The 22,815-nt window shown below is 40.2% G+C and overlaps 1 protein-coding gene across 5 annotated transcripts in view; it reads right to left on the bottom strand.

Annotated features, from left to right (window-relative positions):
• Positions 1-22,815, bottom strand: part of aopep (aminopeptidase O (putative)) — a 218,363-nt gene that overhangs the window by 49,043 nt on the left and 146,505 nt on the right. The window contains exon 14 of one of the 5 annotated variants that reach the window (XM_073071315.1): positions 13,575-13,652. The exons of the other annotated variants lie outside the window; for them this stretch is intronic. Within the exon in view, the coding sequence (XP_072927416.1) occupies positions 13,644-13,652 (9 nt within the window). The 3' untranslated portion in view covers positions 13,575-13,643. Of the gene's footprint in view, positions 1-13,574; positions 13,653-22,815 lie in introns of those variants that run through there. 5 annotated transcript variants of the gene reach the window in all.

The following is a 22,815-nucleotide window of genomic DNA, read 5'->3' as shown; positions in this document are numbered from 1 at the left end:
GACACGCCATCAAAGGTTACGGGCAGAAGGTCGGGAATTGGGGTTGAGGAGGAGATATGATTGAATGGCAGAGTAGGCACAATGGGTCAGATGGCCTTATGATACTGGACCCCTCAGATTCAGGGGCCTTTGTGTAAAGGTCACAACTCCCTCAGGATAGATCCCAATGATCCACAAACCTGATGCTTTGCCCCTGCACCGGTTTCTTAGCCACACATTCATCTGTCAAATCATCTGATTCCTGCTCTCACTGGTGCATGGCACAGGCAGCAATCCAGAGGTTGCTACCCTAGAGGTCCTGCTTTTCACCTTTCTCCCCAACTCCTCCAATTCTTTCTTCAGGACCTCCTACCTGTGTCATTGGTGCCAAAATGTACCAAGACTTCTGGCCACTCATCCTTCCCTTCAGAATGTAGTAGATCTAATCCAAGATGTTACTGACCTGGTACCTGGCTGTCTCTATTGTGTACACAGAATCTTGTGTCTGCTCCTATAACTATGGAATCTCCTATCACTACTGCAGTCCTCTTCTCCTCCCCTCCCTCCATTCTAAGCCAAACCTCCAATCTCAGTGTCAACCCCTTCAACGATATACTTATTATTGAGGGGAACAGCCACAGGGGCACTCTGTACTGGCTGCCCATTTGCCTTCTCTCTCCTGACAGTCACCTATTTAACTGTCTCCTACATCTTAGGGTTACTACCTCCCTGTAGCTCCTATCTATCATCTCCTCAGTTTCCTGTATGAGCCGGGTCATTGAGCTGTAGCTCCAGTTCCTTGACATATACTCTGAGGAACTTGGTGCATCTGATGCAGATATGGTTATCCGGAAGGCTGGAGGTCTACCTGAATTCCCACATTTCACTCATAGTACAGAACACAGTCCATGGAGCCATTCCAACTGCTCTAACGATACACCAGAAGATGAAGAATAAAGAATGAAGAAAATGACCAGAAACATACCTCACCCAAGCCTCCCCATTCTAACACCGGTCCGCTCACAATATGGCTGCTCCACTCGTCCTCACCTTATTTTTATTTGCCCTTGCTAATGAATCGTGACTGTACCGCCAAAAAAAGCTAAAATCCTGCATGTTTCTTTTTTAAATTTTTCATTCCTGAACCTGCTTGAGGCTTCCTGTGCCAAATTGACTGCGACTGTGCTGCTGGAAAAAAAAATTGAAATAGCAAAAAAGCTCCTTTTTTAAATCTCTCAAGTCCTGGACCTTCATGAGGCCTCAAATTCAGGACAAATAGCTTGTTTACTCTATGACACACTGAAAAACAGACCACATCACCAAGTCAACTGAATTGATTACTGAACTGGATCATACACAGTTCTAAACTCACTAACAAGACCACTTTTTACAGCAATGCCAACTTGAGAATTCATTATAACTGCAACTATGAAAATCAAACAATGGAGCATATAAATAAAGAATACGTCTCCAATCTCTTACAGAACACGTCTCCAATCTCTTACAGAACACATGGCTGTCACACTGCCCTTGCCATAACAAAACCAGAGAATTTTGGAAATATTCAGTGGACCTGGCAGCAAACCTGAAAAGAGAAACGGCTTATATTTCAGGTCAGGAACTTGAATTGGTCCCACTTTCCCAGAGCTGAAACATTATCAATTTAGCTTTTCACATTGCAGCCTGAGTATTTTAAGCATAACTGTTTTTATCTAAGATTTCCAGCATCTTCAATTTTTCTGAGATTTTCATTGACTGAGTCATGCTCAATAGTAGAAACTGGCTCATTATACAGGTGCTAGAACCAACAATTTTCACAAAGTTTAAAGATACTTATCTAATACTCACTCTCACACAATTTGCATCCAGAATATAAGTGAGAAGCACACAGTTATAGCATAGGTGGAGATTATTTGGTCCATTAGAGCAAAACAAAATCATCCCTGGCATGCTGCTCTTTCTCAAGTCCTCTGTCTACCTTTACTCCAAAGTTTTATTTTCCTGCACAAAAGATATCAGCTCCCTTGTTATACATTTCCTATGTATGGCATTCTTTCTTCCATTTCCAACTTTTTAAATTCATTAAAAATACATGATGCTAACAAAGCTAGCATTTCTAATTACACTGAAAGAGGTGCCAGGAAGTCGCATTCTTGATTAAATGCAGGTCCCTGGTAAAAGTACTCCAACAGCAGTGTTAGGTATTGTGTTCCACAATTTTAATTCAGCAGCAGTGAAGGAACAACATTTCCAAGTCAGGACAGTGTGTTAGAGACTGGAGAGAGAACTTCAGGCCTCTGGAGTTCATGTACATCTGCTGCATTTGTCCTCCCAATGTTGGAGAAAGGAGGATTTGTAGGTGTACTGCTACGCATTGTAGGCAGTAAGGCTGACTTTTGTGCTTGAGGATGGACGCAGTGCCAGCCAAACTAAGTTCAGAATATTCCTTCAAACACTTGGGTGTGCCTTTAAGATGATGAAAAGAACTTGAGATGTTCAGAAATTACACCTTATTGCTAACCTGCTTTTGCAGAAACAGCATTTGTGCAGAATGCCATCACATTTCTGATCAATGCTGACCATCCCATGTTAATTTGAAGGAATTCAATAAAAGTCAGGGGAAACTTCAAGGGGAATCTTACTTCATAGAAGCAGAGAAATTATAGATCAATTGGTTCTATAGGTTTATGATCCTTCTTCTGTGACAGGACAACATACTGTAGTGTAATCAGAAAAGGAGATCAACAGTCAAGACAATCTAAAAAATAGAGTAAGAAGCAGGACCAAAACCAATAAACAAAAGGATTAGTGAAAAGTATATTTGTAACCAGTTAAGACCATAAAAATTAGGAGCAGAATTAGGCCATTAGGCCCATAATCTGCTCCACCATTCCATCAGAGCTGATTTATTATCCCTCTCAACCCTATTCTCTTGCCATCTCTCCGCAACCTTTGACAACCTGTGTAATCAAGAACCTTTCAACTTCCGTCGTAAATATACCCAATGACTTGGCTTGCACAGATGTCGGTGGCAATGAATTCCACAGATTCACCACCCTCTGGCTAAAGAAATTTTTCCTCATCTCTGTTCTAAATAGATATCCCTCTATTTTCAGCCTGTGCTGTCTGACCTAAAATTGGCCCACTATAGGATACAAACTCTCCACATCCACTCAATCTAGGTCTTTCGATATTTGATAGATTTCAGTGAGATCTCCCTCATTCTTCTAAGCTCCAGCAAATACAGATCCAGAACCATCAAACGCTCCCCATATTAACATATTTCTGGGATCATTATTGTAAACTTTCTCTGGACCCTCTCCAATGCCAACACATCTTAGATAAGGGGCCCAAAACTACTGAAAATAATCCATTGCAGTCTGACCATGCCTTCTACAGCCTCAGCATTACATCTTTGCAGGACTATTCTAGTCCTTGGAAATGAATGCTGACATTGCATTTGCCTTCCTTACCAATGACTCTACCTGCAAGTTAACCTTTAAGGAAACCCACACAAGGACTCTCAAGACCCTTTGTACCTCCAATTTTTAAATTTTCTACATAGGTGCATGACCATGCACTATATTTAATCTGCCACTTTTTTACACATTCTCCTAATCTGTCTAAATCCTTATGCAGACTCCCTGCTTCCTTAATACTATCTGCCTCTCCGCCAATCTTTGTATTGTCCACAAAGTTGGCCACAGAACTATCAATTCCTTCATCCAAATCACTGACATATAACGTGAAAAGAAGTGGTCCCAACACTGACCCCTGCAGCATACCACTAGACACCAGCAGCCAACCAGAAAAGGATCCCCATATTTCCACTCTTTTCTTCATGCCAGTGTGCCAATCTTCTATCCATGCTGGTATCTTTTCTGTAATACCATAAGCTCTTATTTCGTTAAGCTGCCTCCTGTGCCGGCACCTTGTCAGAGGCATTCTGAAAGTCCAAACAACATCCACTGACTCTCTCTTGTCTATCCTGCCTGTTACTTCCTCAAAGAATTCAAACCAATTTGTCAGGCAAGACTCCCCCTTAACAAAACTATGCTGACTTTGGCTATTTTGCCATGTGCTTTCCAGTGCCCCAAAACCTCATACTTAATAATAGACTCCAACACCTTTTCAACCACTGAAGTCAGGCTAACTTGGCTACAATTTTCTTTCTTCTGCCTCCCTCGCTTCTGAAAGAATGGAGTGACATTTGCAGTTTTCCAATCCTCTGAAACCATTCCAGGATCTAGAGATTCCTGAAAGATCTTTACTAACGCCTCCACAATCTCTTCAGTTCAGCTCTTTCAGAACCCTGGGGTCCAGCCCATCAAGTCCAGATGACATACCCACCTTCAGAATTTTCAGCTTCCTAATATTATTAAGAGCAGAATATTAACATTAAGAGCAGAATGATCAATATTATGATGAAATTTAGGAACTACTTTAAATGGCCAAGGAACAGCTCTTAGACTAACCATGAATCCAGTCTAACCAATCACATCTGCTTGCACATGCTCTGCATTTTTCTATTCATTGGTTATTCACATGTCTAGGTATTATTTAAGCTACAATATGATTTGCCGACTTTTATACTCAATGTCTGGACTAATGAAGGCAAGCATGCCCCAAGTCTCACTTAACACCCCATTCATTTGTGTTACCACTTTCAGAAGCTTGGACTTGCACCTTAGGATTCAATGCATGTGTCCAGAGATCTACAAGATTATATTTGACCAGAAATCTGTTTGCCAACCTTGTCCTAGTGATAAATGTTGATAGCAATGCTGAGCCAAATTCTCCTCTATCATTTCAAGAGATTTGTTGTCTCTTTTACATCTCCTTGAGAAGGCAAAGGTCAGCGTTTGCAGGGCAGCACACCCTTCATACTGCACTCAAGTAGAGATATCTTTAGAATGGGAATTGAACCCCTATATTTTCAACTTAAAGACCACACTGCAACCTTAACTTCAGCTACATTTAACAAGGTTTACAATCTGAAAATTAAAACACTGAAGATGAGAGATATCTGAAATAAAAAACAAAAACAAAGTACTGGACATAGTCCTGCTGAAGAGTATCGGCCCGAAACGTCGACTGTCCTGTTTTCCATAGATACCGCCTGGCCTGCTGAGTTCCTCCAGCATTTTGTGTGTGAGGCTGAGGCAAGAGATCAGATCCCCTTCATTCAGTCTACAAATGTGACTCAGAGACACTTTAGTTGTCTAATCCATTCTCATTCTTTCCTCTCTTCCCATCTGCACTGTTCTAATAAAGGCCAAGGAACATCTTCTCTCTAACCATTCTACAGTCTTTGGGACCCAACACTGAATTCATCAATTTCAGATAAACTGCCTTTCCTATTTGCACTAGAGCTGAGCAGCTCTGATCAGTCATCCACTGTAATTCTTTTACTCTCTTCATAGATGTTACCATTTTTTCAGTGTATTTCCAATATTCTCTGTTTCAGTTTTCTATCACCTGCCGCCTGCATCCCAAAAATTCAACAATATTCTTTTGTTTTGGTTGCTTATTTTCCCCCTCAATCTAACTGCCCTCATTCATCAATTGAGGCAGCTTTAACACTTTGCATCTTTGTAGTAACCAATCACAGATATTTCCTTTCTTCCTTCTACCACTCTTCCCCTCTGCAACTTAAAGTTTCTTTACTTTTCAGGGACAGATGAATGTGCATTGACCTGCTATGTTAGCCATTTTTCCATCTCCAAAGATGTTGCCTAACCCACTGGGAATTTCCAGTACAGTCGGCTCTCCTTATCTGCGAGGGATTGGTTCCGGGACCTCCCGCGGATACCAAGAAACACGGATGCTCAAGTCCCTTATATAAAATGGCGTAGTATTTGCATATAACCTACGCACATCCTCCCATATACTTTAAATCATCTCTAGATTACTTATCATACCTAATACAATGTAAATGCTGTGTAAATAGTTGTTATACTGTAATGTTTAGGGAATATTGACAAGAAAAAAAACTGTACATGTTCCTCTCGCTCACAACACAAGCAGCGAACGAACGAAACGCAAGGCGAACAATGATCAAACAATGAGTAAAACTTTTAATCGTCTCTCGATTACAGAACTTAACACCTAATACAATGGAAATGCTATGTAAATAGTTGTTATACTGTCTTCTTTAGGGAATATTGACAAGAAAAAAAAACTGTACATGTTCCTCTCACTCACAACACAAGCAGTGAGTGAACGAACGAGACACGAGGCGAACAATAATCAAACAACAAGTAAAACTTGTAATACCTGTACAGTAGTTGCTACACCGTCTTGTTTAGGGAATAAGGACGTTTTAGAGGAGGCTCGATAATACTAAAGTCAGGAACTGTGGAGGTTGAGGGCTGAGGATCTTCAAGCATTGAACGTCAAGACTTCAGAACTGCAGAATTGTAGCTCCTCTGGGAATGCTGCTGCGGCCTCGGCATTAACCAATGCCGTTTCTCCCATGATCTTTACGTTCTTGAGGCTGTAGCGCTTTATATAGCCAGCCAGTCATCCCTTACCCGCCTTTAACTCTTTTCTCTCGCTCTCATCAACCCTGTCACAGTAGTGCTCATAGAGATTTTTCATGTATAATTTGGCCATCGACAGGGATATGCTTCTGTGACATGTCCTCTAGCCACACACTTAATGCTTTCTCAGTCTTCACAAGCACTTTATCACGAACCAGAGAGACCATTTTAGCCTGTGAGGAATTGCTTTGACCACCTAATGGCTTTCTAGGACCCATTTTTTCACAGGAACAAAGTAGTGAACGAACAAGACGCAAGGTGAACAATGCTAGAACAACAAGTGCTGGAAGAGCACTTCCGGGTTTTCTCGATTTGTGGTTGGTTGAATTCACACATGCAGAATTCGCAGATAAGGAGGGCCGACTGTACTTAATCCTTTTTAAGCTTTACAGGTCAATCACAGACTCCTGATAAAGGCTCAAAATTATTAAAGAATTTTAAGCTACTTTTACATTCTCAAGTCCACCAATGACAACAAATTATCAGTCCTAATAAAATAACATCAAGTAAAATGCACAGCAGTAAAAGCTTTGTTTTCAACCAAGCCTCTAACACGCTCACAACATCTGAAAGCAAACACAGAAGTTTTCATTGCAGGAACTTATTTCTAAATCGGCAGCAGGTGTATAAAGACTACCCCCACTGTCTGTCTTGTTGCTTGTCAACTAAGTAGTTGCAAAGCAAATATAAAAGAAATGCAACCTTAAATTAAATGCAGCTGTCACCACATAAACATGGCAATCTTCAAAGCATAGAACCGGAATGTTTAAGATAATTAAGAGCAGTAGATTCTGCACTGGGAAAATGAGACAAGGGGTGAGAGCAAAGTTACACTTACAAATTAGGGTCAGAGGAAGAGAGATTTACAAATTGAATTTCAGACTGCAGGAGTTTGGTGGCTGAAGGTATCAAGGTTGTAGCACTGATAGTGAATAAAAGAAGGGGATAATATTTGGTATCTCAAATCGAAGCCGCGTGCTGTTAAACTTTATGTAACAAAACTGTAGATGATAATAAAAGTAAATACGAACTGATGCGCTTGGAGATACTGAGATCAAGGATCGAAAATGTGCAGAACATTTGTGTAGGATGGAGCACAAGTAAAAAGGGGGTTATGTACTAAATACTAAATTTCATCAGTTCATTTAATGGCAACAGTAAATCCTGCATCAACTAAGATTACTGAACCCCAATCGTGAATGAAAATACTGATTAACTGTCTTCCCCTTAACTAACATTGGCCATCAAAGCCGGCTACACTGCAGTGCAACCTAGCACCCAATGAACCGTTAGGCATGCCTACATTTTTAATGCTCACATTTCCGTTTGTTTTTGAAGGCAACAGAGCAAAGTGCTGCATTAATCTACTGATTGCATAATGATGCTACATTGGAAAATTAAGGGTAAGGTAACTAAGGAAATAAATTCTGTATTGACAAAATTTTTCACAACATAAAAAATGCACACATTCATGAAAAATATCACATGAAGCTGACCTGCAATCTTCCAAGCAATTAACAGCAGGAAATTTATAGTTAACTGAAAAATCACTTTTCTAATTCCAATTCTATTTAAAGTTGAAAACAACACAACCTTGTTCCAAAATACACTGGATTCTCATCAAACATGATTTGCAATGTGGAAATATTTAAGGAAATAAAGATATTCAATATTATTATTGTCTTATTTAATTTCATACTTTCAAAAACTACATGTTACTATTATTTATTCCACAGGTTTGCAAATACAAAAACTAACAAGGTGTTCTGATAGCTGCACCATATTTTTCAATTTACTATTAAGATCAGTATTTAAGAATCATTTTGCCTAGCTCTTGATTAAATCTTAATCAATAAAATTGGAAGAAAACTTCATAAACACAGGAGATTCTGCAGATGCTGGAAATCTAAAGGAAAAAAACCCACACAAGATGCCGGAGGAACTCAGCAGGTCAGTTAGCATCTATGGAGAGGAATGAACAGGATGCTTTGGGCCGAGACCCTTCATCAGGACCGGAAAGGAAGGAGGAAGAAGCCAGAGTCAGAAGGTAGTGGGAGGGAAAGGAGCACAAGCTGGCCTGTGATAGGTGGAATCAGTTTAGTGGGGGGTATTAATTGAGAAACTGGGAGGTGATAGATGGAAGAGTAAAGGGCTTAAGAGGAAGGAATTTGATAGAGGGTGGACCATGGAAGAAAGAGGAGGAGGAGAGGCACTGGAGGAAGGTGATGGGCAGATGAGACGGGTAAGAAGGGAGCCAGAATGGGGAATGGAAAAAGTGTAAAGGTAGAAGCAAGAGAAATTATCAGGTTAGAAAAATCAGTTAACACACCATCAGGTTTGAGGCTAGCCAGACAGAATATGAGGTATTGCTCCTCCAACCTGAGAGTGGCCTCATCGTGGAAGTAGAGGAGGCCATGGATTGACACATCAGGATGGGAATAGGAAACGGAATTAAAATTGATGGCCACTGAGAAACCCCACTTTTTGAGGTGGACGGAACAGAGGTGCTTGGTGAAGCAATCCCCCAATCTATGTTGGGTTTGCTTGGGGTAGTGAATAGCGGTGAGGGAGGTGGTGCAGCAACAGGTGAACACGTCCTGCTTACAGGGAGAAGGGATAAGGGCGGATGTCTAGGAAACGGAGGGAATGCGGATGAGGGCAGCATTGATACTGGAAGGGAAACCCCGTTTCATGAAGGGGAGTATCTCAGATGCAAAAATCTTCTACTCTTTTCCATTTAGGAGATATAAACGTAATATCTTGCACTCTCAATTTTTGCATTTATCAAATTGGCTCTTCTCTTCCTCCTTACAAAGTTAGTTTTCTCTCTAGTTTAGAGAATGCTAAGAAGCAAAGCGTACCTCTCTTAAGGTTTAAGAATGTGGAAATAAAGAGAAGAACTGATTAATTCAAGGTCAAATTAACTAAAGAAATCATGAGAAAAAAAGAAAGATAAATATGATTCAATTTTGAGCAATTTACTACTTGGAATGATTGAGGTGTCACAGATAACTCACACAAAATGCTGGAGGCACTCAGCAGGTCAAGCAACGTTTATGGAAAGGAATAAACAGCGGATGCTTCGGGCAGAGATGTTGGCCCTGATGAAAGATACTCGGTCTGAAATGTTGTCTGCTTATTCCTTTCCAGAAATGCTGCCAGACCTGCTGAGTTGCTCCAGTATTTTGTGTGTGTTGTCGTGGATTTCCAGCATCTGCAGATTTTCTTGTGTTTGTGTCACAGGTAACTGGTCATTTCCTGAGTGAAACAAAAAAATGGCAGTCATTGACATTTATCACATTGTCACGTGGGTGCTTATACTAATTACTTGCCTTAATTTTTTCTGACAAGTTTAGTGGGCAACTAATACTCAAATAGAGAAACTTCATGGAAAAAACTGCAGTTTGGGAGTGGTATATCATTCTCACAAATGTAGGATGGAGCAGTGAGAAACATCAAAGCAACTTGTGGCAATATGTAATTAGTAGGATTATTTCCCACCATTAGATGCTGATCAATTTGTGCATTAATAACAGCTTGTGTTGCTCAGATGCTTTTTATTTGTATGTATACTAGTTTCAAACAGCAGTCACATGCTTTAGCTAGGTCGGGGGTGGGGGGGAAACACAGAGAGAGAAGGCACGTAGATGAGCAATGCCGGTAGGTGTGGATGGGAGGAGAGGCTGACCCTCTTGATGTTGGAGGCCAGATGAGTAGCTGGATTGTGTGACCAAAACAAAAATCAGGGGCCTTCAGTTGATTTGTCATGGAGGATCAGGTTCCAACATTTTCATTGAAGAGAGGTGACTGTAAGGCTGAAAGATCCTGGGGTATGGGGTGTGAGGAGTGGATGACCAGGGGATGATGGGGATGGTGCACTGTGGACTTAGATCTGTAGGCGGCTGAAGGATGAGTACAAGTCATTCATTCATTCATTTGGCAGGCAGCCCAGTCCAGCTGTGTGCTGGTAACAGAGTGTTGTTCTGGAACAGACTATCGACATTGTCGTCAAAGTTTCTTTTGTTGCTTCAGAAAGAGAATTACATCACCAAATGTGCCAAGGCAAGGTTTGCAAAGTTGATGTGAGCCAGGAAGTACTTGCTTGAAGTGCTTAGTTTCCGAAGTGATATGAAGCAAGCCAAAGAACGATTGCTACTCAGAATCAGGATCGGGTATAATATCACCGCCATAGGTTGTGAAATTTGTTAACTAAGCAGCAGCAGTACACGATAATATCCAAAAAATAAGTAAATCAATTATATTAAGTATATATATATGTATATTAAATAGTTAAATTAAAAATAGTGTAAAAGCAAAAGTAATATAAGTGAGGTAGTGTTCATAGGTTCAATGTTCATTTAGAAATGGGAAGAAATTGCTCCTGAATTGCTGAGTGTGTGCCTTCGGGTTTCTGTACCTCCTCCCTGACAGTAACAATGAGGTGTGTCCTGGGTGACGGGGGTCCTTAATGATAGACGTTGCCTTTCTGAGGCATCACTACATGAAAGTGTCTTGGATACTGCGGAGGCTGGTACTCAAGATGGAGCTGACTGATTTTACAAATTCTTGTAGCCTCTTTCGGTCGTGTGCAGTAGGCCCCCCACCATACCAGACAGAATGGACAGCATAGTACATCTGTAGAAGTTTGAGTGTTTTAGGTGACAAACCAAATCTCAAACTCCTAACGAAATATAGCCAGTGTTGTCTTCTTTATAACTGCATGGATATTTTGGGACCAGGTTAAATCCTCCAATCTTGATACCAAGGAACTTGAAATTACTCACTCTCTCCACTTCTGATCCCCCTATGAGGATTGAGCAACCTATCAGGTTGTTGCTGCAACATCACTCAACTAGCTAGTATATCTCACTCCTGTATGCCCTCTCGTCTCCATCTGAGATTCTCCCTACAACGGTTGTATCATAAGCAAATTTATAGATGCATTTGAACTGTGCCTAGCCACACAGTCATGGGTACAGAGAGAGTAGTGCATTGGGATAAGTACACATCCCGGAAGTACACCAGTGTTGATCATCAGTGAGGAGAATATATTATTACCAATCTGTGGTCTTCTGGTTAGGAAGTCAAGGATCCAGTTGCAGAGGACCTTTGTACCTCCCAAGTTCCGTAGTTTATTGATCAGAACTGTAGGAATGGTGGTGTTAAACGCTGAGCTACCATCAACAAACAGCATCCTGACATAGGTGATTGTATATAATATACTATGCACTGTATAAAATCTTTTATCAAGTTGCAAAATACTGAAAAAATGTTAAGGAATTTCTAAAAACATATTCACAGACTTAGACATGGGCAATATCATCAGAAATTTCTCACATTTTCTTTAAGCTGAGGACCTCTCTAATTCCAGTCTCCAAAAGTAGTACAAGTTCCCAAAAGGACTCAGTGTTGCAGCTGGCATCCCCTAGCCAGATAATTGCTTCAAGTGTTTTGATTTGTTTTTAATTACGCAAACTGTAATGAAAAAATGTATTGCATTTTTCAAAAAAATGCTATTTAGTAATTGATATTGTTTAATCATTTCCTAATATCCTAATAGCTTTAAACGACTTAAGGTTCGATCAGGGGAATTTGGCACATCATGTTAGGATGTTCAACTTAAATCAGTTGTAACATGGAAGTTCTATTTAATAATGTAGTTTGCAAGACTGTAAGCAAATCAGCTAACAGCACTAAAGGTTAATCATTATAGATGGAAAAATGGTTAAGAGCACCCCCAAGAAAACACTTCCTTCAGTGAAATATCAGAAGGAGTCAATCTATGAAGCAGTTTAGAAAAGCTGGTGAAGAGAAGAAGAGTTCTGTTTACAAGGAAGTAAGAATCACATTCTGAGGTGTAACTTGCCAGACAGCAGAAGTCAGATACTAATAGGAACAACTGCATTACTCTCAAAGTTGCATTTTGTAAAACCAGAACAGTACAACAACCAAATGCAGCAGCCCACCACTGGCATCTATCACATGGGTTACAGTAACACTGAGTTTGTTGAAGATGGTGCTGGTGAAGCCCGGTGACCGTTTGCTAGTGGCCAACGAAACAAAGAAAGTAACTAAATACTTAGTTATTCACATTTTTTCTGGTAAATGATCACTGCAAACAGTGGCCTGGGGTTTCCCTGTTGGGAGTTCAGCTGAATCGCTTGTGCAATTCGGCATTTTTTGTGGCGTGGGCTGGGGTCTCACTGGGCAGGACAATTTCAGCATGTACGGGCCAGAGTTGCTGGAGTGGACTTTTGAGGCAATTTGATGTGATGGAGCAGAGACAAGGTGAGGAAAGATCCAAGGTTTGATCAATACAAGAGCTGAGCCAAATTGGAAAGGTCGGGTACCAGCTGAATCGAGGCCGAGCCTAAGGGCATATTGAAGTGGCAGAGCCCCAGTCCGAGAGCAAGGAATGACAAGAGGTTTGGACGATCTAAGGATCGGACCAGATTGAAGTGGGTGGGGTATTGGCGTCAGAGGGGAGAGACAGGCTGGTTTGGCTTGCTCATCTCTGCACTGGACTGGGGCTGTGGCTTGCAACTAGTGAACTTCTGCATCAGCGGCAGTGATACCTGGTATTGTGAACTTCAGTTCCAAACGCTGTTTACTTGCTATATTGGCTTCACAATTTGTTTTTTCCCCCTCTCTCTCCACACTGGGTGTTGATGGTCTTTTCTTTTAAATGAGTTCTATTAGGGTTCTTTGTTTCATGGTTGCCTGTAAGGTTGTATAATGTATACACACTGTAGATTTTATAATATACTTTCAACTTTTACACAGTACATTTCAGGAATATTGGAATGAGGAGTGTTAGAACGTTATAAGGCATTCTCAAGAATTTAGCAGCATAGGAAATGACACTTGAAATAGAAAGCTCTTCTAAAAATTTATTCAGTTTATTCAAGTATTCTGAAAAAAATAAAAGAAAATCAACAAATGCTCACATAATGAGAAGATCTATAAGATCTATCATTACACCTCAACGTGGAAAAGCCAAGTAATGAATGCTGAAGCTTTCTGGAAATTACACATACTCACTGTGCATAATTGTTACCGCCAACTTCCATAAACCTGGAACTTGCTGAAGATAAACGATACATTCAAAGCCCAGGCTTCTCCTCATCCCTGCTGAAGCAATTTAGTGAAGGACTAAATTGAAAAGATAAACTTAATTCTATCATACCTGTCATACTTGATGTTTGTGGTTTACTCTAAGCAATGACTGAAACAAAAATTAGGTACAGTATATCTTCCAAGCAAGTTTTTTGGATGTTTCAGTTAATTTGCATTACCCCTTTATTAGTAGATTCTCTTGGCTGGTTAATGAATTGCTCCTTACTAGCTCCATCATTTACACAAGGGATTCTGCAGATACTGGAAATCTAGGACAACACACACAATGTGCTGGATGAAGTCAGCTGGTCAGGCAACATCTATGGAAAGGAATAAACAGTCAATGTTTCAGTCCTTTATTTCCGTAGATGCTGCCTGATCTGCTGAGTTCCTCCAGCATATTGTGCATCCTGCATTATCATTCTCCTTGGCAGAACATGAAATTACACAGAAAGGTGTAAAGAAAGCGTGGTAGATACAAGGTTTCAGAATGTGCCTCTATAGCTTTCTGTTATATGTTAGATTTATTTAGATTATACTAGTACTAAATGGCCTACCCATCATTCTGAGATTGTGTACCTTGGTTCTGCATTCCTTAGCCAAGGAAAGCATCTTCTATGTATTCAATTTGTGCAGCCACACAAGAACTTTGTATATTGCAACATGATATTCTTTCATCCTTCTGAACTCTAGAGAACTTAAACCTAGTCTACTCAAATCTTTCATCTGGGCTTTGACATCACAAAACTTCCCAACATTTGAACTTCAGCAAGATTGGCCAATGACTCCATCATTAGAAGCACAAAAATAAGTGCTGACAGATTTGTGGAGGATTATGGATGTTATATGCCAAGAATTTTACCACACCTCCCCTTTCTCACATTTTCCACTCCCCATTCTGGTACCTCTCTCACCCTTCTGTTCTCCTCAACTGTCCATCATTGCCCTTTGATGTGCCTCCTGCTTCACTTTTTCCATGATCCATTGCTCCTCCCATCAGATCCCTCCTTCTTCAGCCCTTAACCTCTTCCATCTATCACATTTTAGCTTTTTACTTCAGCGCCCCATCTTTCCTCTCACATGGTTTCACCAATTACTTGCCAGCTTGTAAACCTTTCCCTCCTCTCACCTTCTCAGTCTGACCTGCCCCTTTCTTTTCCAACCCTAATGAAGGGGCTCAGCCTGAAACATTAACTATTTATTCCTTTCCAGAGTTCATCCAGCACTTTGCGTTACTCAAAAATTATTGCAGCCCAACTTCGAAACTCTAGAAGAGCATTACAAAGTGTATTTCTATTTACCTGGTTTTACTGACACCGTAGGAAGTGAGAGAAATGATCAATGTTGTGAGGTTCAGTAGTTTTTGCCACCGGCTCTGAATGCATCAGTTTGCAAGTTGTACATATTTATTTGCAAAGTTGAATCTGTTCTGCCTTAGCTCCTCTGTTACAAGTTGCTCCATCACTGTAAAAATACCACCCACTGGCACCTCAGTTCAAAATCCTCAACCACGCCACTGCCACCTGCAACCTCCCAGTTTTCTCATTCTCCATCTTTCATTTATCCAAGTTTTATTTGTTCGGCACTGCTGTCTTTGCGGACTACACTAGCTCAATTCACTAACATCAGGTCAATCCGTAACCTAAAAGGCTTCGATTACAAGGACAGGTTATCTATACTTAGTTTAGTGTCAGGAGTGATTTACTAAACAAGGAAAAGATCACAGGTTAGAGGGAAACTATTTCCATTCTGGGGGTGTGGAGTAAATCAAAACACGCCCTTAACATTAGAACTCGATCTTTCGGAAAGATGCCAGGAAAAACTTATGCCAACATAAATTGAACACTTGAACCTGCTCCCTAAATGCTGATATACCAAGAAATATACAGTCAAAAAACATACAGTTTTTAAGAACATATGGAATAGAGAAGAACACTCCTAACACCTGCTCCTCCAGTCAATATGATTATCATTCTTAATTCACTTTCACGTTATTGCATTAACCCATATCCCTTCATTCATTTGCATTAAAAAAATCATTAATATACTAAGCAACTATGCCTCCACAGCCCTCTTAGGTAATGCATTCAAACAATTTACCAAGCACTGGGTGGAGAAATTCCTACACATCTGAATGGCCATTTATTAAAGACGGTTATGAATCAGAATCAAAATCAGATTTAATATCACTGGCATGTCGTTCTGCGGCAGACAGACATACTTTATTGATCCCGAGGGAAATTGGGTTTCGTTACAGCCGCACCAACCAAGAATAGTGAAGAAATATAGCAATATAAAACCATAGGTAATTAAGTAATAATAAGTTAATCATGCCAAGTGGAAATAAGTCCAGGACCAGCCTATTGGCTCAGGGTGTCTGACACTCCTAGGGAGCAGTTGTAAAGTTTGATGGCCACAGGTAGGAATGACTTCCTATGACGCTCAGTGTTACATCTTGGTGGAATGAGTCTCTGGCTGAATGTACTCCTGTGCCTAACCAGTACATTATGGAGTGGATGGGAGTCATTGTCCAAGATGGCATGCAACTTGGACAGCATCCTTTTTTCAGACATCACCGTCAGAGAGTCCAGTTCCACCCCCACAACATCACTGGCCTTACGAATGAGTTTGTTGATTCTGTTGGTGTCTGCTACCCTCAGCCTGCTGCCCCAGCACACAACAGCAAACATGATAGCACTGGCCACCACAGTCTCATAGAACATCCTCAGCATCGTCCGGCAGATGTTAAAGGGCCTCAGTCTCCTCAGGAAATAGAGACGGCTCTGACCCTTCTTGTGGACAGCAGAACAGTCAATACATTCAAAAAACTATAAATTACAATGAGAAACATATATACAGTGGATTCCAGTTAATCAGGCCATAGTTTAATCAAGCAGCCTTTTATTTAAGACAACTCTTAAAAGAATAAAAACACACTGAGAAAATAGCCAGAATTCCCTTCATCTATTTGGGACACTACGCTGGTTAATTGGGACAGGAGAATGCTATTGAACAGTTTCTAACCAACGTCAGTAGCATGAACTTGTCTGGCTGTTAGGCACTACATCTTGCTCAGAGTGAACAATTTTTAAATAGCACCAGTTGTGTGTGCTTATGTTCAAAAAGCAGTAACTTTTGTTACTGATAGCTGGCAAGAAATAAGCAGTAAGTCAATTCAAAACTGTTTTGCTCACTGTGATTTCAAGCTTTCAGGCTTAGAGATGCCAGAAATGGCCAGGATTGAAATGAAATGATTTCTCTATATCAACAAGTTAGGAACTATGAAAAATTTTAAGGTATTCAATCATCTTGAACATTACAATAAAATTAATATTTGGAAGATGCAATCATTTTGTATGAAGGCACTCCACTATCTGTACTACGTGGCTGCATTGATTTTGTTCATTTACAGTCAAAAGAACACAACAGCATATACTGGACAAATTCCTCCAATGTTAACTTTTAGGATATATATTTTGTTAAAAGAGAACAAAAGAAAAAAAACCTGGAGGTGGTGTTCATGGGTTCAATGTCCATTCAGAAATCTGATGCAGGAAGGGAAGTTGTTCCTGAAACATTGAGTGTGTGTCTTCAGGCTCCTGTACCTCCTCCTTGATGTTAGCAATGAGATGAAGGCATGTCCCGGGTGATGGGGGTCCTAGATGGATGGATGGATACTGCCTTTTTGAGGCATTGCCTTTTGAAGGTGTCCTGACTGCTGTGGGGGCTCGTGCCTGTGATGGAGCTGGCTGAATTTTCAACCTTCTGCAGCTTTTTCCAATCCTGTGCAGTGGCCCCTCCATACCAGATGGTGATGCAACCAGTTAGAATATTCTCCACAGCACATCTTTACTGTACTTTATTGTCACCAGAGAAATGATACTAGAGCGTACAATCATCACAGCGATATTTGATTCTGCGCTTCGCGCTCCCTTAAGTACAAATGGAAGTAAATATAATAAAAATTTAAATTATAAATCATAATTAGAAAATAGAAATGGGAAAGTAAGGTAGTGCAAGTCAGATCCGGATATTTGGAAGGTATGGCCCAGATCCAGGTCAGGATCCGTTCAGCAGTCTTATCACAGTTGGAAGGAAGCTGTTCCCAAATCTGGCCATACAAATCTTCAAGCTCCTGAACCTTCTCCCGGAGGGAAGAGGGACAAAAAGTGTGTTGGCTGGGTGGGTCGTGTCCTTGATTATCCTGGCAGCACTGCTCCGACAGCGTGCAGTGTTATGTGAGTCCAAGGATGGAAGATTGGTTCGTGGGATGTGCTGTAGAAATTTGCAAGAATCTGGTGACATACCAAATCACCTCAAACTCCTAGCCCAACCAGAGTTACCTACCTTGTCAAGCCCATTACAAATTTTTGCTTAATTTAGGGATTTGGAGCAAAAATGAATATAGAGCGAATTGATTTGAGGTGCTAATCAGGCATGGTTCATAAATGCTCCTTCACTATACATGCTGCTGTCCAGTTGCTATTTTGACCCTCTCTGTCTTCTGCATCAAAATCAGAATCAGGATGCTGTGAAATTTTTTGTCTTTGTGGAGGCAGTACAATGCAATACATAATAATAGAGGGAAAAATAGCCTCAGCTCTATGATCTGCAGCTCACCTTTCTGCATGTCCATCCATTTCACAAACACTTTAGCCAATTGTACTGGTATCTTTTCCGTCGGCTATCAAATAAACTGTGAACCAATAACATTCCTCAACATCTCCAGAAATTTTTAAGGCAGCAATACTTACATTTTTTTGCCTGCAATGTTAATTGAACTGCCATTAATACCATACTGAAGAGTTCAAACCAGTTTCTCCATCAGAAGACATTCGAACATACAAAGGCAGCAACACCTGAATCACAACAATTAGATATGTTTTCTCCTACAATTTACTCACTCATCTCAAAACTTGGTAGAATTTAAAGTCATCTGTGGGTTCAGAGAAGTTATGTTTTACAATGTGCAATTTTTAAAAAAATGATTCCTCAGTTTCCAGAGCCGGAGAACTGAAAAGAAGGAATAACCAACATAGATCTAAATATCTCCAAAAAATTTTTTTGCCATCAACTAATATAAACGACAGGACAGAGGAAACAAAAACAAACTTGAAAATTCTAATGGTTACACCCCAGTTCAGATTAAACAAAACAATGTAAATGAAACTTATTATAAAACATGTAATTATGGGAATTGTGGAAAAACAGTGACTAGTCTGTAAATCTAATTTTGTAATTATCACTTTGCAAAACAATACCCAGAGTAACTTTAAATATTCCATCTGTTTTGTTCTGGTTGCTGAGTACCAATAATTTTGCAAGTACACTGACAAAATAAACCAACAATGCTATTTTTGTGCACTTGTGTTCAATCATAAAATAATCAGGAATATTACTCCTAGATATAATGACAAAAATCTGTATTCTACTAAAAAGATAAATGCAGAATGTTTTATTAATAAGTTTATTCAATATGCACACACTTTTTACTCAGATACCTGGAAAGTAACCTGATGAATTCTGTAGTATTTAATAGCTATGAATATTTCAGTAATTCTGTGATTAACCCAAAGGAAATTTATCATTTGGTTATTCATTATGTATGCTCTAAAGAATATGCAGCAACAACAATGTGTTCACATTAAAGTACTGAAGTCACAAATTGCTATTAGATGCAAGACAATAAGTGAGGACTCTTTATTCTGACTACTGTACAATGAGAAATGTGCCCGATTTGTTAATTTACAAAAGAAAAATCTTGTAATAAATTATTGTTGCACAAACTACCAACTGGTTTAATTACTGTTTAAAGGAATCTTAGAAACATCCAGCTGCCAACCACAAAATTCTAATCACCATTAAGCTTTTAAGAGACAGGTGCTGTACTGTTTTAGTAAGTTACTGGCAAGAATAACTTTTAATTCTGATTAAACTATGACAAACATATACAAAACTTTATTACAGAGGAAAGATTAGTTTTGTAAATTTAGAAAGAGGAAGGATCAGTCCGAGTCAGCAAGGATTTATGAAGGGAAAATCATGCTTGACTAATCTTCTGGAGTTTTTTGAGGATGTGACTATGAAAATGGACAAGGGAGAGCCAGTGGATGTAGTGTACCTGGACTCCAGAAAGCTTTTGATAATGTCCCACAAAGGAGATTAGTGGGCAAAATTAGGGCACATGGTATTGGGGACAGAGTACTGACATGGATTGAAAATTGGTTTGCTGACAGGAAACAAAGAGTAGTGATTAACGGGTCCCTTTTGGAATGGCAGGCTGTGACCAGTGGGGTACCACAAGGTTCGGTGCTGGGACTGCAGCTGTTTACAATATACATTAATGATTTAGATGAAGATATTAAAAGTAACACTAGCAAATTTGCTGATGACACAAAGCTGGGTGGCAGTGTGAAATGTCAGGAGGATGTTATGAGAATGCAGGGTGACTTGGACAGGTTGGGTGAGTGGGCAAATGTATGGCAGATGCAGTTTAATGTGGATAAATGTGAGGTTATCTACTTTGGTGGCAAGAACAGGAAGGCAGATTACTATCTAAATGGAGTCAAGTTAGGAAAAGGGGAAGTACAACGAGATCTAGGTGTTCTTGTACATCAGTCAATGAAAGCAAGCATGCAGGTACAGCAGGCAGTGAAGCTGTACAGGGCCCTGGTGAGACCCCACCTGGAGTATTGTGTGCAGTTTTGGTCTCCAAATTTGAGGAAGGACATTCTTGCTATTGAGGGAGTGCAGCGTAGGTTCACAAGGTTAATTCCCGGAATGGCGGGACTGTCATATGTTGAAAGGTTGGAGCGACTGGGCTTGTATACACTGGAATTTAGAAGGATGAGAGGGGATCTGATTGAAACATATAAGATTATTACGGGATTGGACACACTGGAGGCAGGAAGGATGATCCCGCTGATGAGTGAGTCCAGAACTAAAGGCCACAGTTTAAGAATAAGGGGTAGGCCATTTAGAACAGAGATGCGGAAAAACTTTTTCATCCAGAGAGTGGTGGATATGTGGAATGCTCTGCCCCAGAAGGCAGTGGAGGCCAAGTCTCCGGATGCATTCAAGAGAGAGTTAGATAGAGCTCTTATAGATAGCGGGGTCAAGGGATATGGGGAGAGGGCAGGAATGGGGTACTGATTGTGTATGATCAGCCATGATCACAGTGAATGGCGGGTGCTGGCTAGAAGGGCCGAATGGCCTACTCCTGCACCTACTGTCTATTGTCTATTTTCCTGGTTCTGCAGATTTACCCAGTTAGGCAAAGAGACAAGGGGGTGCCAAGTTCTATTCCTGGTTTGTTCATATAATCCACTGGAATTGCTAGAACAATATAAACATCCAGAGCCCAGTTAAATGAAGGAAAAGAAAAACCGTTTGGAGTTCTCGCTCCTATTGTTAATCAGGATTTAACATTAGCAAAGAATTAGCATTTGGCTGTAATGTCCCCTCACAACAAACAGCATTATCAAGTTGAGCACTCCAAAACTGTTTACTGACAGAATCCGTTTACAAGAAAAGTACATCAAGGACTCAATAGAGATAGCAGGAACAACAGGTGATTATTTATTGATTTATTGAGATACAGAGTGGAATAGGCCTTCCTGGCCCTTCGAGCACACCGCCCAGCAACACCTGATTTAATCTAGCCTAATCACAAGACAATTTACAATTAATCATTGAACTGTGGGAGGAGACAGACGAACCTAGAGAAAGCCCACGCAACCTTGGGGAGAACATACAAATTCCTCACAGGCAGCGGCAGGAACTGAACCCAGGTCACTATACTGTAAAGTGTTGTGCTAAACTCTACACTACCGCGCTGCCCATTGAAGAACTCAAACTATATTTAAGCAGCTGTATTAACTTACAAGAGAGACTGACAGACAGTTATCATGGCATCACATAATATACATACATTATTCATTCTGGAAATTCGCTGGCGATGTCATGGTCAATAATTCAGACTGTAAAACTGAACATGGCAATTTTAGGTACAGCTATCTGCTGCTAAGAAAATTAATATAAAAACTTTCAAGCAAGAGAACCTACCACATACACACATAACTCAGTGGATTCCGGTTAATTGGGACACATCGGGACCCAATTAAGGCTTTTCAATAGAAGCTGGTTTACAGCAGTTTTGGAGGACTAACTCTCTCGGTGATGTGTATGTGCTTTTCTATTCCCAAATACAGAGTTCCACCACATTTATTCAGAGAATAGACTTCAAATTCAGAATACTCAGAAAGGAATTATATGTATCTCCGATTTTACAATATTGTTAAAGGTAAAATGTTTGCATAGACTATGAGAATGGTGGAAAATGCCAGATTCTTAGCTGGCAGCACAACTGTCAAATATCTTGAGCTGAAGGCAATATTAATGTAGTGCTGAGAACAGATCATCCACCCAGCAGGCCACAGCTGCTGCATAGTTCAAGGTGGTAGGGAGAAAAGAGAAACACTTCAAAAAGACAAATTAAAATGCAACATAATATTTTTTTTAATTACTCACGGAATGCAAGTATAAGCTAACACACAAAGGGTATTAGGTTCCATACAGAAAACAACGATGCTAACCATGAAAAACTAATTTTCTCTACTATTCATGCCATGCACATGGAATTAAAATATATTTATCATGACTTAATGTTCACACTGGAGTCAGCGAGACAGCTGTGATATGACATGCTGTTAAGAACATTCATGCTTAACACTCTTTTAGACCATAGTGATTCATTATAACAGAATTATAAACATTTGCAATTCAGATGCTGGCCTTTCATTCCATTAAGTTTGTAATGGCCAAAAAGGGCCATTCAAAGTAATCTTACTTTCCAGCTCAGTCTGCAGCAACAGAAATGCTTCTTTCAGTCTTTAAAAACAGTAGCTCAAGATCACTATCCTCCTCTGAGTGAAAACTGTTTTCATCTTCTCTCTTATCTGGTATGGCCTGGTGTGGTATGGAAACACTAATGCCCTTGAAAAGAAAATCCTACAAAAAGAAGTGGATATCACCCAGTCCATCACAGGTAAAGCCCTCCCAACCATTGAACACATCTACACGGTAAGTAAAACCCATCATCAGGGACCAACACCACTCAGGACACGCACACTTCACACTGCTGCCATCAGGAAGAAGGTATAAGAGGCTCAGGAACACA

This window comes from Hemitrygon akajei, chromosome 2 (assembly GCF_048418815.1).
Source record: "Hemitrygon akajei chromosome 2, sHemAka1.3, whole genome shotgun sequence".
Classification (NCBI taxonomy): Eukaryota; Metazoa; Chordata; class Chondrichthyes; order Myliobatiformes; family Dasyatidae; genus Hemitrygon; species Hemitrygon akajei.
The sequence above is the reverse complement of the archived record's forward strand: the minus strand, read 5'-3'. Positions and strand labels throughout refer to the sequence as shown.